At 38.5% G+C, this 16,766-nt stretch overlaps 1 protein-coding gene across 1 annotated transcript in view; it reads left to right on the forward strand.

Moving 5' to 3' along the window:
- The first annotated feature begins 642 nt into the window (after window positions 1-642).
- maptb (microtubule-associated protein tau b) overlaps window positions 643-16,766 on the forward strand; it is a 34,729-nt gene continuing 18,605 nt past the window's right edge. Inside the window, exons 1-3 of the mRNA XM_067372958.1 lie at window positions 643-733; window positions 1,687-1,784; window positions 16,056-16,214. Of these exons, the coding sequence (XP_067229059.1) occupies window positions 16,073-16,214 (142 nt within the window). The 5' untranslated portion in view covers window positions 643-733; window positions 1,687-1,784; window positions 16,056-16,072. The remainder of the gene's footprint in view (window positions 734-1,686; window positions 1,785-16,055; window positions 16,215-16,766) is intronic.

Raw genomic sequence — 16,766 nt, forward strand, 5'->3', positions numbered from 1 at the left:
ACTACAGTAAGTGAAACTAACAAAGTCATTGCTAATGTTAAACACTAAGCCACTTGTATATCAAATCAAGTAATATTATTGATGTATAAAGTAGAAAAATCAGTTACAACCTTTCAGAGGAAGATCACACATCCAGTCACATTGACAGGGCAGAGACGCCATCTAATGGCAAAAAGTGTTTGTGACAGCCAGACTTCATCTTCTGTAGAAAAGAACTATCATTTGAAGCAGGAAATGTTGATGTATCAAAGCATATTGAATAAAGAGAGGTTTAAAAATCCAACACAGGAAGACAAGTCAATTCAACAAACATTATCAGGCCATTAGCTGTCTCTCTCATAGACAAACCTTAAAATGTAAGAAAAATGCCAACTCATTCACAAGTGGGTTGGTTGCTGAGCAACTCCCTCCCAAGCCCAACCTTAAGCACTCTACTGGCTTTCATGCAAGCATCTCACACATCTGAAGAACACAGGGACACAGACAACATCAATATAGCTTTGCTTCTTTTCATATTCTAGAAAAATCTATAGTATTGTTTTTGCATGTAAGAGATCAAGATTGCTGCTTAGCAATAGGAAGGAGGAGAATTTACAGTACATTTGATCTCGCAGTTTCTCTGTCTTTTGGGGGAAAACACCAGCAGATTGTGCAGCGGTTAAACAGAGGAAACCTTAAAGACACAAGGACTCTACTGTTTATGTGAAGGTGTCCAGGTGAAGGACTTGGCTTGGTATGTAAATCTGGGGATTATGGATGAATTTGGGGGGTGGATGGTGCAGTGTGTGTGTGATTATCATGTTTGTTTAAGATTAGACTGTGAAAATATATGGGGCTTGATCATATAAAGCATACTGTTAATAAACAGAAATGGTGCTGAAGTAATATTACAGTGTGCTGTATTGTTCAGTGAATCAGCAAGAATCTAGAGTTATTGAAAGTGCGGGCACAGTCAAACTGACCCAAACATCTAACAAAATAACTGGAGAACTATGCTTATACAAATTCCAGGACAAAGTAAAAAATAAAACGTGGTAAAAATAAATAAAATAGTCTCTTTTTTGTCTAATCAGTCACACATATAGCCTACAACTTGATTTACTCTGTGATTGTAAATTTCTTTTCATATATATTGATCTAATATTGATCTTAGAATTTGAGGTTTAGCAAAGGCACTTTAAGCTATCTTATATCCTTTAGGGAACTATGGAAAGAAAGCACCAAGAGTACAAACAGACAAATATTGATCACTCAGTGCACATTTTCAAATGTGAGCTTCGGAATGGCCACCTTTATGAAACATTTAAGTTTAATCACATCAGCTAGCTTTAACTTAACTAAGTTATGAATCATGATAGGAAACTGAGGTCTGGGAAGAACTTCCAGGAAGCTGCTAACGAGGCCTATGAAATATTTTTTTTTTTCTAAAAAAGCATTTTTCCCTTCACACAGTATATATAAAGGTCGCTGTATAAGGATTTACGTTTAAGGCATCAAAAAGTTGAAGGTGTTTTTGTCATCATACGGTAAGAAAGCATCTGATAAATAAAATGATATATCTTTTCTAATACTGATTCAAGTACATACATTATCAAATAAGTTATAATACAACACACAAGCATTCGGTTAGTTGTGTGCAAATATGATAGAAATGATCCTGACATCATTCTCGCTTTTGCTCTCTAGCGCCATCCTCCCTTTGCAGGACGCTGAAGGATTTGTCAGGGTTTTCTCACTGGCTGACTGCTGCAGTTGGACAGACAATAACTCAGTGTGCCACAGAGGTAAGTCAACCCGGTTTACAAACTCAAACACTTGTATTTAATAGCGATGCATCTTTTATCATGTATTGAACAACGTTCATAAACCTTACCACAGTTTTTATTCCTTCTAACCAGTGTATTAGTCATAGGATGTTAGTGAATCCGACTGTTGGGTGTGTGACTGAGACATCATGGGCCTTCTTTTCTTCATGCACTGATTTAAAAAAAAAAAAAAACCCACCATGCATGTAATTTCACTGAGATTGCGTCGATAAGGAAGTGCAAATTAATTTGATTGCTTTCTTTATGCATTTGTATCTACCGGTAGCTACTTATTTTCATGGATGCACAATATAGACAATAATAATTTATTTTCATTCAAAGAATATTAAATTCCTTTTTTTTTTCTGCATGACGTGCATTGTATCGTAGAAATCTCGAGGCAGTGTGGCGATAGACGCATGCAAAGCTTCACGCGCACGCGGTTTGCCGGTGTGGAAAAACCTAGAAGTATGAGACTGATGGAGCATAATGTGTCTCACGCCGGTGTGCCAAGTCTGTCTGGATGAAAAGTACCAGGTTTTTCTAGAGGTGTTTTGTGGTCATAACGAATGACAAATCGATAATCGGGATTTTTGCGGCTTTTGCGCGCGGACCTGATCCTTCTGAAAGCGATAAACGGACTCGACATGTCGCTGATCCTCCGGTGTAAAGGGATTTTCGCAGTTTGCTCTCTGTTGAAAATGGTGCTGATGTTGCATGTGGACGGTTTGTCATGGTTACTATAGAATCTGCAAGGCTCTCCCTTATCTGTAAATTTAAACTGATTTAAAGCGTAAGCTTTATGAAAGAACCCCCTTTTCTTTATTCCTACGGGAACACCGCTTATTGAAGATGCTGACCTTTCTAACACCACATGGTGCTTTTGTCTGGGCGATTTCTTTAAATACAAGTCTTTCGAATAATAATAATATTAATAAAAATATTTTATAGAGTTACATTGCACAAAACGACTTTTACTATGCTAATAAAAAATAGAGGCAACAAGCCTGGATCGTAACATTTAATACATTTTCTCTATTCTATTTTGTATTGCTTCAGTTGACACGTAATTGATCATTAAACATAAAAACACTTTTTTTTCATTTTTGTTATTTGTATGTGCATGGATAGTATTGATTCTGCATTTTCAAGGCAGCGGACACACCTTGCTCCCCCGCCCTCCCCGTCTCTCTCCCTCTCTCGCTCGCGCGCTCTCTCTTCCGCGCCCTTTCTCTCTCTATCACATCACGGCTGTTGCTCTGCCACACTCTCATCACCCGCGCCCATTGTTCGCTTCGTAAGTACTGTCTCTTTTTGAAAATAAACATTATACATTTGAAAATCTGTACTGTAGCGTTTTGAACGTAACGGTCGAAATTCACGTCTGCATCTTCTTCACCACTTCCTCCCCCACGCCCATCTCTGCTGAACATGCCGCCTGCCTTTAGCCCAACGACACTGTCGCCTTCATTTTGTAGGATTTCATTTTTTATAGCCTACTATTTAAAGATTACGAAATGACATTTGCTGATGGTATTTCACCATGGCTTAAGAGAACATTGTGGCTGTTTTTGAAGAAGTTCATCGATATATAACGGTCAGTTGGGTGTATACCTGTCTTTACATATCATAACACGTGATAGGTCTAAACCTAGTTACTAGACATGTTATTTTTAGGAAATGCCTTTAAATTTTAGAAAAGGATTTAGGATGCCATTTGCAGTCTGCAATCTATAGAATAAAAGCAAAAAAGTTAATATTTAAAGGATTACTTCACTTCTGAATGAAATTTTCCTGATAATTTACTCACCTCCATGTCATCCAAGATGTTCATGTCTTTCTTTCTTCAGTCGAAAAGAAATTAAGGTTTTTGATGAAAACATTCCAGGATTATTCTCCTTATAGAGGACTTGACATGGGGGTGAGTAAATTATCAGGAAAATTATATTTGAAAGTGGACTAATGCTATAAATGTCTAGATGGAGAAGAAAAAGAAGAAGTTTTATTTATATAGCACCTTTCCATAGCTCAAGGTCGCTTTACATAGTGCTATACAATACATTTGTATATTTGTATCCACCTTATTCCTACGCCCCATGACGCTTTGCGCGAATTATGGGTGCAACTTCCGTTAAGCTGTAAACAGTCAGTGAAAGGCTCGCTTTATGAACGCGATAATACGTTTTTTTTAAAAGTATGCAATGAGATGACAAATTCTACTTACCCTTCAACCAACGAACATTAAAAGTGTAAAAGCATCAACAAGGTACTTTCAAAAGGCCATGAAAAGCGTGATTATTTCCACAGCAATAACGGACAGGTTAAATATAACTATGATATCTGTATTATGTAATATACGTTGCCTTAATAAAAAATGTTCATGAACTTAAGCATTGTGTGATACTATTTCAAAGTCATTTCCATCATTTTTACAGATAATAAATTGTATTTACCTGTAAAAACAAACCTGGAAAGAGATGTGAGGCTTTGAGGAGAAAAACGAGAGATTCTCAGTTGAATTCCAGTGAATTATTAATGGGATATATCATAAATTATATTGGGAGAACAGACCACAAATGTGCAGTATATGTTGTCCTTTTTCATAATTTTACAGCGGTATGCAAAGGGACAAAAGAAAATAATCACGAGGATAGAAAGCAGTGACTGAAAAGAGCTCTTGCCATAGATATTCTTGTTATAACATGTTACGTAAAAAAAAAGAAATCCCAAGTTACGTTATTCTCATGATGTCCGAAAATAAAACATGAAAGAAAAATTGACAGCTCATTCAGACAAACTGACGGATAAGCTTTATTTGTAGCGCAACCTTATTATTTGAAACGATTCGTTTCAGTCTTTTTAAATGGAAGTTCCCCAAACAGGAAGTGCAACCCATAATTCGAAACGCAGTAGACTAGTCAGGAATAAGGTGGATATAGGGAGTTTCTTTTGCATACATAAAATATGCAGAATTTGCCCTAATGAAGACTACAACTACAAACAACCTCATCAGTATTATTCCGACAGTAGCAATTGAGACACATGGAACATTTGGTAAATCTGATTCAGTTTACTCCTGTCGGACAACCGCCTGTTACTCCCTTCAGTTTCACACTGTTGATCACTTTATAATTTTAGAACAGAGGATGAACTCGGTTCAAACTGCTTTACTCTTTTAATTTAAAGGTACACTATGTAACTTGTGGCCCGCTAGTGGGTAAAAAAACTGCATGCATTTTGAGGAAGAACATCGATTTGGTTGTGCTTTGAATGTGTGGATGAATATCTATCCTAATGCTCATAAAACATTCACTACTAGGCTAAAGAGATAAAACCAGTTTAGATGGAAAGGATCTTAAGCTGAATAGCTTAAGATGCTATTGTAGGTACAACCATTTAACAGACACTTTACTTCCTTGAAAATAAATTCCATCACAGCGCTACTACAACAACCGTAATGAAATTACCCTTCACAATAGATAATGCTTTACAATGAACTCTACGACAATTTATCTGTTCAATAAAATACCTTACTCACCCATCGAGTAATAAAACTGGCATCTCCGCATCGCTTTTACAACATTTCAAACCTAAGCCACTCCCACATGCGTCAAAGTAGCCGCAGCAACTTTTCTCGAGACACGCACAGACAAGTGACGTACTCTTAAGTACGCAATTTCCAGCGAAAAGCATCCCGATCAGTCTAAAATATGAACACTTATAACAGGCTTATCATAGTGAATCATCTTTCTGAACATCACCTCTCATAATGACTGCATCATAATTTACCGTAGTTCATTAAAAGTCAGAATAATGAGTCATATAATCAACATTGTCAATAAATTTTGACCTTGAAAAACATGAATTACATTAGAGTATGTAGTGATAGACTACGTTTCATGCTATATTTTGTTAGAGGGTCTCCACAAGGGGGATGAGAGCATTAGGGACCACTTTAATTTGATTAGAAGAGCCATTATCGCCCAATCAGATCTTGGGAACTTCCGGGGATATAGTACGCATCTGGAGTTACCGGAACTGCTCATTTTTGACTACAACATACGACAAACCAGATTCAACATGTTTTTGCTGCTTGAAGACAGTTAGATAAGTGCCTCTCTGGTCTGCCAGATCCCATGCAGTGTGCACTGCAGTCCTGAACTCCCTTGATGCACCATGGCAACAGATGACTAACTTCCTGTGTGCAGCGGCTAAAGATTACAAAAATCTGTCTTGCACACACACACACACACACACACACACACAAGCTGATTTCATGCATCTTATATTCTCTAGAATGAAGCCAGTTGAATAGTTCAGAATGTCTGTGCCTCACAGCTATCTGCATTCGCACACATTTTGTCGCTGGATGTATATCACCAGATTGACATTTTACTCTTCTTGCCAGCATCTGTACGACACATGTTCACGTAAATGCCAACCGTCCTTTTCGGGGACTGAATATTTTCATATGCTAAGTGGATCATGCTGTTATCAGAAGCAATTTCGTCTGGCAGCATGAACATTATTTCAAGTTGGCCAGAATCTGTGCACACAAACAGTCAAGCACACACTGACTCCTCTGCCAGTCGGTTAATTTAATGTGCAGATTCAGTTCAGTGAGGTGTGATCTGAACTCTTGTGGAGAGTCTGGGCTGCAGGTCCAGAAACCACATGGCAGATGGGAAGGTTCTGTCTCTCGGTTAGATCAAGGACATCTCTGCGGTTTGAGCGGGTGTGACACGGCCAAATCACAGCAGCTCTGTTTATGCATAAATGAGGTTTAATGCATTCTCATAGTAATACATATTATTTACATTCTCTTTAAGAATGTTCCTGACTTTATTAGTTCTAATAATATTGTTCTGAGCACTTTGTTTCTGTAAGATTACATAGAATTTGCTAAATCTTGGATGAGGCTTTGAGTTAGTGTTTCTCTTAAAGGGGCACATTTTTGTCATTTAAAACCTTTAAGACTTTCTGCCTTCTGTGGAACTCAAAAGGTAAATCTTTGAAGAATATATTGGCCACTTTGTTACATAAAGTAAATGAAGCTATCAAGATCCAAAATGACTAAAAAAAGCATCATGGCTCATGCACACTATATTCCAGATCTTCTCAGGTCATACACTGCACTGTACTGTAAAAAATGATTTTGTTGTAAATAAAACAAAGATTGTTGGATGTATATAATACTATTTAAGTCTTTATTAATTCACATTAATTCAGTGTTACTTGCAGTTTGTGACTAGCAAAATCTGAGTAAAAATTATTTCAAAGTAATTCCTTTACCATTTTTTTTTTCAGAGGAACATACCAACTTTTAATTATTCATTATTCTATATGCCATATAGGCATATGCGTTCTTTAGACAGTGATGTACAATTTTGTGAACAAATCATTGTTTTAAATTCAGTGAATCAATTGATTTGTTCATGAATTGGACAGATCTAGTTCTCACTAACTCAATGAGATTCAATCCCACTGGATATCACTTCACTTTAGAGAAGATTAATAGTGAATATCCACTTAAATTCAGTCTCTTCCTCACAGAAAGCTATCATTTGACTTAAGAAGACATGGAATATAGTACAACAGTTGTGTTGACCAATTTTTTTGCTACATTTATGATGCTTTTTGTGTAATTCTGGAGTTCGGCAGCTTCAGTCCCCATTTACTTTTATTGAAAAGAATGGCCAGCATATTTTTTAAATATCCACTTGCAGTGTTTCACAGAATAAACAAACTCATACAGGTTTGAAATTGCATTAAAGGGTTAGTTCACCCCAATATGAAAATTCTGTCATTAAGTACTCACCCTCATGTCATTCTCCCACAGAAAGCAATGAAATTGCCACATTCATGGTCCAGAAAAGGACTTCTTTTTCTGGGTGGGACAGTGAAAGGATAAGCTCTTAACCACTGGAATTATTGTTTACCAGTTGAGCTTACTGGCTGGTGCAAGCATGCTACATTTCTTGAGGCAATACTGAAAATTTTCTTGATTAGGATGGACTTGGCATGTGGAGACATGTAGCCATCACCCTCACTGATTCTGCTGCCCAGTGCTGGAGCTCTGCGGGAATAGACAGAAAGAAAGAGACAGACTAAAGGGTGGAGACATGAGATGGAGAGATGGCTGCACACTTTTGAAGTGATGCTGCAATCTGAGCTGCTAGATGTGATGGACAAAACTAGGTCAGAGGCAGAGAGGCACCCAACTGTGTACGGACAGGGAATCTAGCAGAGTCGCTGCCCTTCGACAACAACCAAAGTACAAACACAATATTTACTTCTCTACAAATTGTAAAAATAATCAAAAATTTAGTGCTGAGCTGCTCTCAGGAAGTAGTTTCATTTGAGTGGACTTAACTTCAGTGTTCGTTTTTGCTGCTGCATTGTTCCGAGGCATTCCAGAACCATCTCCCGGACACTTCAATTACACGGCGCACAGGGTACTTATGTAATTGGTCTGCCTGAAAAACTGAGACAGACTCATAAATTTAGTGAACAGAAACGCTGAGCTGGAGAGGACAGTCTGGTTTATTTAACCCTGAGAGTCTCTCTGGGCTGTTAAAGGGGATCGATGATAAATAAGTATTTAAGTTGTATTTTAGTTACAGGAGGACAATGACCACCCAGATATTAGAACTGCGTTCAGAGTAAACCAGCATAGTGAGTGGATTTCTGTTAACCTAAATGTAACCACGATTATGATGTAGACCTGGCAGATTTTTGTGTTAAGTATCCCTTTAAGTGACTGTTAGATGGCGGTAAAGCAGTTAAATTAATTACTTATATTGTGCATCCCTACAAAAAAAAAAAAAAAATGTTGGGCAAGACTTGATTTTATTGATTGGATAGTGATGAGTGATCTCTATGACAGGTTATTGGAGGAGAGGAGATGAAAAATAAGAGCGCTTTGAGATGTCAGCCCATAAAGTCTTCAGGGCTGGCAAGTTATTACATTTTAAAAGATTACAAGGACATTTTTTCCTTTGGAATAACATGACCAGATCAATTGTTCACAATAAAACCAGTAATGTTTATTTAGAAAGAAGTGATAGAGGGTTAACTTTGATTTCATGCTGACCTTAATGAAAACCTCAATGTATTAGTGGCTTGGAAGGTAGACAAGCCACAGTACATAGACAGGCAATGGAAGACTGCAAACGGATGGATTACAAATAATGAATTTTAAAGCCACAAGGGGCTAACAAGATATTAACCTTTATTATGCAGCAAAGAGATTATTTGTGCTAGAAAAGATGGTACATGGATTATAAACTTTCTGAGGGACCAACCTAGTGAAATGATGGTGAATTTATTGTGGTAATTCGCCATATTGACTTGCTGGACTGGTTGCCATGGAAGCAAGAAATGTTTTTGAGAGCATTATGGTTGTTCATATCTTTACTCACCAGGTTTTCTTCTGTCTGTTGTTTGGCCTATATTTATTGAAGTTGGCCGCTCCATTGATTTCTCCTTTAATTGTATCAGCTGGGATCTGTAAACGTCTGCACTTTCTTCACATTCTCTAGGCCAGCAGGATGTTTGGCTCATTTTCTGCCCTTGCATTTACCGACAAGGCCTAATTACAGAAACAGACATATATGAGGTTACACAAGGTTATGGATCACCATGTCTTCAAGTTTTGGCACACACACCCCCCTAACTCTTGGTATCTGGTGTGTGGGGTTTGACAGATGGCCATTTTTCCAATTGAATGAGCAAAAGTCGAGTCAGTTTAGCAGAAAAACGGACAATCCTCACCACACCAGGACCACTGACAGGTTACATAGCGTCATGTTTAACACGCATCACTGAATTAATGTCATGCCTTATTGAAAACTGGTCACTGGTTCTTAAATATATGATGACGTTAACCACATTTATACTTGAGATTAGCATCATAAGAGGACAGCATTAAACTTGTCCAACTATGTACGGCTATAAAAGTAAACAAGCGTTTGATTTGAAAAGGCTCAAACAAAAGGCCCTGCCAAAAGGTTTCATCCACATTGCAGCTTATTCTATTAAAGAACAACCATCTTAGACAGGACGAGACGGAATGACAGCCATGTGACCAAACACAGTTTGTTTTGTTTTAAATGCTGTTTAGGATGGGAATTTACTGTAGATTATGTAAATTAATTATATATTTTATCACATTATATTCTTTGAATAACAATGCCTTTACCAAAAACTTGCCTCTTGTATCAACCTGGTTTAGACTTTAGGATGTTCTGGATTGATAAAAAACCCATTTGATTTGGTCTCTCGCATTGCGTTCTCCTGAGAAACGTTGCGTTCTCTCAAAAAAGCACTGAAATATAGTTTGCCCTCCAGTCAAATACTATTTCCATCACAAAAGTTTTGTGCGCGAACACAAAGGTTTTTTGGGAAACACAAACGTTTTGTGAGAGAATGCTAAAGCATTGGAATAATTTTTTTCTTAACTCTTTTTTTTTTAAACCATTGCCATGTCCCTGTAAGGGCTCTGTAGCCAATCAAATTAGAGAAAACCAAACTGAGAAGGTCATCAGATGGTCAGTGAATGGACTGTAGGTGTGCTGTCTCAGACTAGTACCCAACTACTACATGGATACATGTGGATGAACACGACCTCAAGAAACCTTTCAGATCTGCAGTGCTGCAGGATCATTTAGCACAGTGAGCTCAGGCAAAATAACATGATCTGATGAGAGAAGACAGGGCTGAGTGCAGTGAAAATACCCACGATGCCCTAGTCCTCTAGATGTAATGGTAGCCCATTGCACTGTTGCGGCAAAATCAGTGAAAGTCCCTCTAGAAATCTGCTGTATCATACAGTTGCAGGCTCTGTCTGTGTGTGTCTGTCACTCTTTCTTTTCTCTCGCCTGCAGTTCCTTTATCCTTTCATCCCAGAAGTGCTCTCTTTCTCTGTCCTTCTCCCTCCCTTTTTCTCGCTCGCTGAATTCTTTCCTCCTGCTTGTTTCGTCTTTGTTTCTCTCTCCTTTCCGCCTACTCGCTCTTGTCCTTTCAGAAACCCTCACACATTCCCTCTCTGTCTCTCTCAGTTTTGTCCTCCTCATCACTCATTCTCCACAGCTCACTGTTAACTGTAGGGTTGAAAGGGTAGACCAAGGCTCAGCAATAAGGTTTTTTTTCTTTTCGGCTGGTCTGGGAAAATAATTCAGATTTGTACCTTCTCCTCCAAAACGTTACACCAGCCCCAACGATTATGCACTTTATTTAGCATATTAAATGTGGTGTGAAATAGTGTAAAAATGTGTATAAAATATGTGCCAGAAAATATTTTCATTATTTTGACAATAAATAAAATAATATATTTTAATTTGAATATATATTTATAACAATTTAAGTTTATATAAATAATAATATTTAATAATAATAATTTACAGTAAACTTGCAATAATAGCTGGCAAGTACTGGCCCATACCTCCCCCCAACTCTTTCTCTCAGTCGCTGTTTCCCTTTCACCGCTCTCTCATTCTCTTGTGCTTTCTGCAGTAATGTGTCCTGAATATTGATGAGGTAAGAGTTGCCCGTCCCTGGCCGCTGGCCAACTCATATTACAATTCTCCACCTCACCCCTGCCCACTTCAGTACGGGCCACCCCTGACTCAGATCAGCCACATGTAACCAGCCCTGTGTTGTCTTTTAAGAGCCCTCCGCATTCCCAAGTCTACCCTTCATAAATCCATCTTTATCATCCATATCATTTCAGCGTTGCCCTTTCTGCTCTGTGCCAACCCCTTAACCACAAAAAGAGAGAGAGACATTTGTCGTTAGGCAGAAAGGCGTACGCTTCTTAAAGGGGCATTGACATTCTGCCTGCACTGCCCAGGAGGGAACACAATCATTCAGGTCAAGTGCACCAGCATGCTGCTGAGCACCGTGAACAGCAACTGTTGCAAATCTGACTTCCAGCCAGAGGAGACCAAACTGCATGAGCTCAAAACTCAGGCAGCAAATTCACAACAGACTGCTTCTGAAAAGAGTTGCACTGTTTAATTTCTTAATACACATTCCCGGTCTTAAATTTATTCACTGTCCACATAATTCCAGAGAAAGAAAATGTTTGTCTTTGCAATCATTTATCAAGATGTAATACCTTGCTCCACCAACAGAATGACTTGACTTTTTTGTCGACGTCCTCAATCCCTCTTGTTCTTCAGCCCCATCTGGTGCCCGCTTTCCAAAGTTGATTCCCTATGGATAAGATCAAGTGTTGACTTGATGGAAATTGACATGCTTTTCATAACGATGGGTTCATAGCCATCTAGCAAACACTGAATCAAAAATCAAGTAAACACATTTTCCTGCTGCCCAGACCAGCATGTGCTTCCTCAGGCTATTTTATCCCAGTTGATGCCTGCAAAACTTGGTTGACAAGTGAAGCTGATTGACTGAATCAAGGTAGTTAAAGCAAAGTTTACCATAAAATAAGCATTTTTGTAAGGTTTTACTCACCCTTGTGTCATTTCAATCTTTTCTTCTGTGGAACACAAAAGCAGACAGAGTACAATGAAAGTACAATGAAGTTAATTCATATAGCCCCAAGTGTGCTATATTTCAGCTGTGTATGGGGAACAGACAAAATTTAAGACTTTATTCATAGAAAATGATACGGAAACGGTGTGAGAACATGGCATTTGGCGATCGTGATGTCACAATGAACTTATAACGTCGGCCTGAAACAATCATGCAATCATCTTTTCTCCCCTACTGTGACATATACTTGTGAAACAGCTTATAGAATGAGAAAAAAATGTAGGGCAGGACTTGATTTAGTCTATGGGGAACTGATTGGATCGATTTTGTTTGCTAACTGCTGCTATCGTGTGAGTGACAGGTTACTGGAAGGGAGGGAGAATCCGTCATCAGAGAAGAGATATTACTGCGAGGGGGAGGGGACAATAATATTTTGTTTAAATATTACTAAAGCACATACATTTAAAACAATTTATAATAAACACTGCAATATTCCATAAAAAATTGAAATCAAGTTATGCACAGGCCACAATAGACATCTGATGGGGACACCAGCTTACCATCATTCTAAACGCACCATCTGCTGAAGACCAGCTGCTGGGCTATCCTTTATTTTTTCAATGTTTGAGCATTTCAGCTGTTTATCTCCAGTTTGTGTTTTGCAACTAACATTTTTGGTAAAATAAATCAGCCCCTATTGATGTAGTGATGGTTTCCACTGCTTATTTGTGGACTGACTGTGGTTGCAGATGGTTTATAAGCTCAATTTACTGATATCACAGCCCACTCTGAATAATGCATGAGGAGCCTGCGGGAGTCAGGCTTGAATTTGCACCACTGCTGCCTCAGGGAAACCCATCTTGTGTTAGTTTATTATGAAGGTGGCAGACTTCCCCTGGGGAATTTTGAGAAAGCTGCTTCCCAACACACTTGTGCAGTAATGTTACTGGGGACTAGGGATGTGCCCGAAGCCGAATACTGTGTTAGGAAAAGAAATTGCGCATTCTACAACGCCCCCTAGAAGGACATGGTGATGGAAAAAAATATGAGATGGAAGGAAAAAAACATATTTCAATGTTTTTGCGTTTTCTCGCAATTGACCCTTCGTCAGGAGTTTGATTGACAGGCGATCTAACCAATCATAACGCCGAATCCGCCATTTTGTCCGACAAAGCAGTCAGGGGAGTTAGTGGATTAATGTCGGTGGACTGTAACTTGAAAAATGGTGTGTACTGACGTTTTTCCGTGGATGAAACAACATTCCTTCTAATGTTCATTCATGTTTATTTGATGCTATAAATTAACTAGTAGGAAGAGATGATCGTTTCACGAGCCGCTTGAACTGAGGTGCAACAGTGATCTGTCAAGACACATTAAAGAGCTGTTTAAATTTCTTTAAAAATTACAAAGTTTGAAATTTGAGAATTTGTTTCATATCAAAAGTAACCTGCTTTGTCTCGTCTGTCAACACGTTGTCAGTCGACGCATTGTCAATGTCCTCTTTGCTCCGCAATGTATTTTTCATTGCATCAGAATGATGTGTGGCGTGAAAGCAGCATGGCTTTTCGGACATAGTAACAGTAACTAAAGGGGGCGGGTCTTTGCGAACGGTCAATTATATAGTTGGCTAATTGTATTGTTTTTAAATTGCGGGCATCAGGGAGGCTCTATAAATATGCAGGGTATTGAAAGCACTTTTGAATGCATGCTTGCATTTTACTTTTGCTTTCCAATTTGCCATCTGTTGCACTCCAAATCCTTCGACATAGTCCTGTCAGTCATCTCTCCTTACTATCCTCACATGAAAAGTGAAATCTGATGTACTGTAATCTAACTGACTAACCATGTCTCTTTAGGGGCTCCGTAGTCACATTCCTAATAGTGACAAAACACCTGAATAGTTCAGTTAAAATATGAATGTTGCTTCAAACCCATATGACCAAAGGTGAAAATTTGACAACTGTTTTCCATGTTCTTTGCCATGCATTTACAATAAATGGGAACCAAAGCTTCCAAGTGTAAAAAAGCTACAAAAGAACCATATATTGCCCCACTCGTACTTAATCATATTGGTTTACAAATGAAAACAGATTTTTGGATGAACTGTCTCTTTAAAAAGCCATTTTGGCTTCTTATGTTGTTCCTCTCTGCTGGTCACCGCTGACTTTGAAGATGATGTAATTGACAAATGTAAACCCACCCCTGCAGCTTTGGCACTATTTTCAGCTCCACAGCAGTTCTTGCCTAAAACAACTTGGTTTTCATTATGACCCCCACATCCAGATGACCTTGCGATCTCGGAGCACAAGCGAAACATTCTGGTGTCTGATTTCATACACGTGGGTCATTGATAAAAAGGAATTATGGGATTTGACAATGTTGAATGTGAGCCATCTATTCCATTTTGACAATAATGGAATTCATGCTTATGGGCATCCTGTGTGAAGGAGATGGATGGGAGTGTTCACTTTACTGTCCCAAGTGTGGATTTACTAATAGCCCTGCTGGGATTACAAAAGTTTGGCTTAATCTTCTTTGTACAAAGTATAAAGCAGAACAGCTAAAAGGAAAACCACATTCTTAGTTGTAAGAGGAAGCACACACATGACACAACACATCAGTAACCATAAGTAAAATAACAGGATACGGTTTCCTCTGGGTGTGAAAAGGAAATCCCTGTGCCATCAATCCCTTATTCATTTACCCCACCACCTTTCAAGTCTGTGAAAATTCCCCCGCCTAACTAATTAATATAGTTATATCAGAGTTAAATAAAGGTTACTAACAACAACAAACCAAACCACCAGCTAACTTGTACAGTAAATCTATGTATGCTTTTGTATCATATACTACCTGAGCAACTAACTACCGTAAAACAGTTTATTGTAGTTAAATAAAGTTTACTAACAACTAACTAACTAACAACTACAGCTGTTGGACAATGAAACTGAAACACCTGGTTTTAGACCACTATAATTTGTGGGTATGGTGTAGGGCCTCCTTTTTTGTCCAAACAGCACAGCACAAAAAGTCCTTCACAGTGGCCAGAGGGATTTTGAGCCATTTATCTTCCAGAACAGTGGCCAAGTCACTATGTGATGCTGGTGGAGGTAAACATTTTCTGACTTGCTCCTCCAAAATCCAAAATAGGTGTCTCAAAAAATATTTAGATCTGGTGACAGTGCAGGCCATGGGAGATGTTCAACTTTACTTTCATGTTTGACAAACCATTCTGTCACAAGTCTTGCTGTGTGTATTGGTGCATTATCATTCTGATACACAGCACCTCCTTTAGGGTACAATGTTTGAACCATTAGGTGCACATGGTCCTCTAGAATGGTTTGGTAGTCCTTGGCAGTGATGCGCCCATCAAGTACCGTAGGGAATGCTATGATATTGCAGCCCAAACAATCACTGATCCACCTCCGTGCTTTACTCTGGGCACACAAAAGTCCTGTCCTATTGCACTGCTAATTCAACCTTCACATTCTGCTCTTACTGATGTAATGTAAAATCAGTGAATATTGGCCACCAGGCTGTGCATACATAGGTGAGAAACCTACACTGAACACTATATTGGCCAGTTTTTCAGTTTCATTGCACTACCCCTGTATACAGTATGTCTGTGTAAGTCTATGTGCTTCTTTGATAATACTACTAATAATATTTTGTGGTTAAAAGGCAATGCAGCATATGTTTTCCACTTTGACACATGTACTCCCTGATGCTTATTTTTCTGTTTTAACTCCACAGACTGAAATCATCTCAAAATGGACCATCAGGACCACATGAATTCTGGACAGGTGGGTGACTCTCCTGGGAACAACTTAGCATCTGGTGTAGCCAACATGTCCATCAATGACGACCATCAACGAGACATGAAGAATGGGACAGCAGCACATATGGGAGCAGGTGACAGTCTAGTGAAAGGTCTGTATAAAGAGGGTAAAAATACTGTAGTTATTGTATTAAATAGAAGGAAAAAAATGAAAGTCTGAAAATCCCCTTTTCCCCACAAAGCGCAGAAGAGCTGAGTGATACTCATGGCAGTGCGTTTCTCACTTATGTCTCGTCTCATACTGAGAAACCTGACACATATGCTTACAGTGACACCACTCAGCAATGTGTTGGTTTCAGATGTCTGTGAAGATATTCATTCATTCAGGTCAACTGCAAAATGTCATATAGAATTTATTTGTTGAACTTTATTTTCCATTTGTTGAATGATGATGGAGATCACAATCACAGTTTAAACCTTTAGAGAGACAGTTCACACAGTGATTGTGAGTCTCATGGCAACGTGGTACATCAACAATGCAATTTTAAGAAATCCCCACCAGAGAGTTCATACTATAAATGGAAACCTGAAAAATGATGTGATATCTAGGAAAAGTCAGAGATATTAATAACATCTCTTAAAATCGTGGAAAAATAGTGGAAATATCTATATATTTTAGCCACTCT

This window comes from Chanodichthys erythropterus, chromosome 3, assembly GCF_024489055.1.
Source record: "Chanodichthys erythropterus isolate Z2021 chromosome 3, ASM2448905v1, whole genome shotgun sequence".
In the NCBI taxonomy this organism is placed as follows: domain Eukaryota; kingdom Metazoa; phylum Chordata; class Actinopteri; order Cypriniformes; family Xenocyprididae; genus Chanodichthys; species Chanodichthys erythropterus.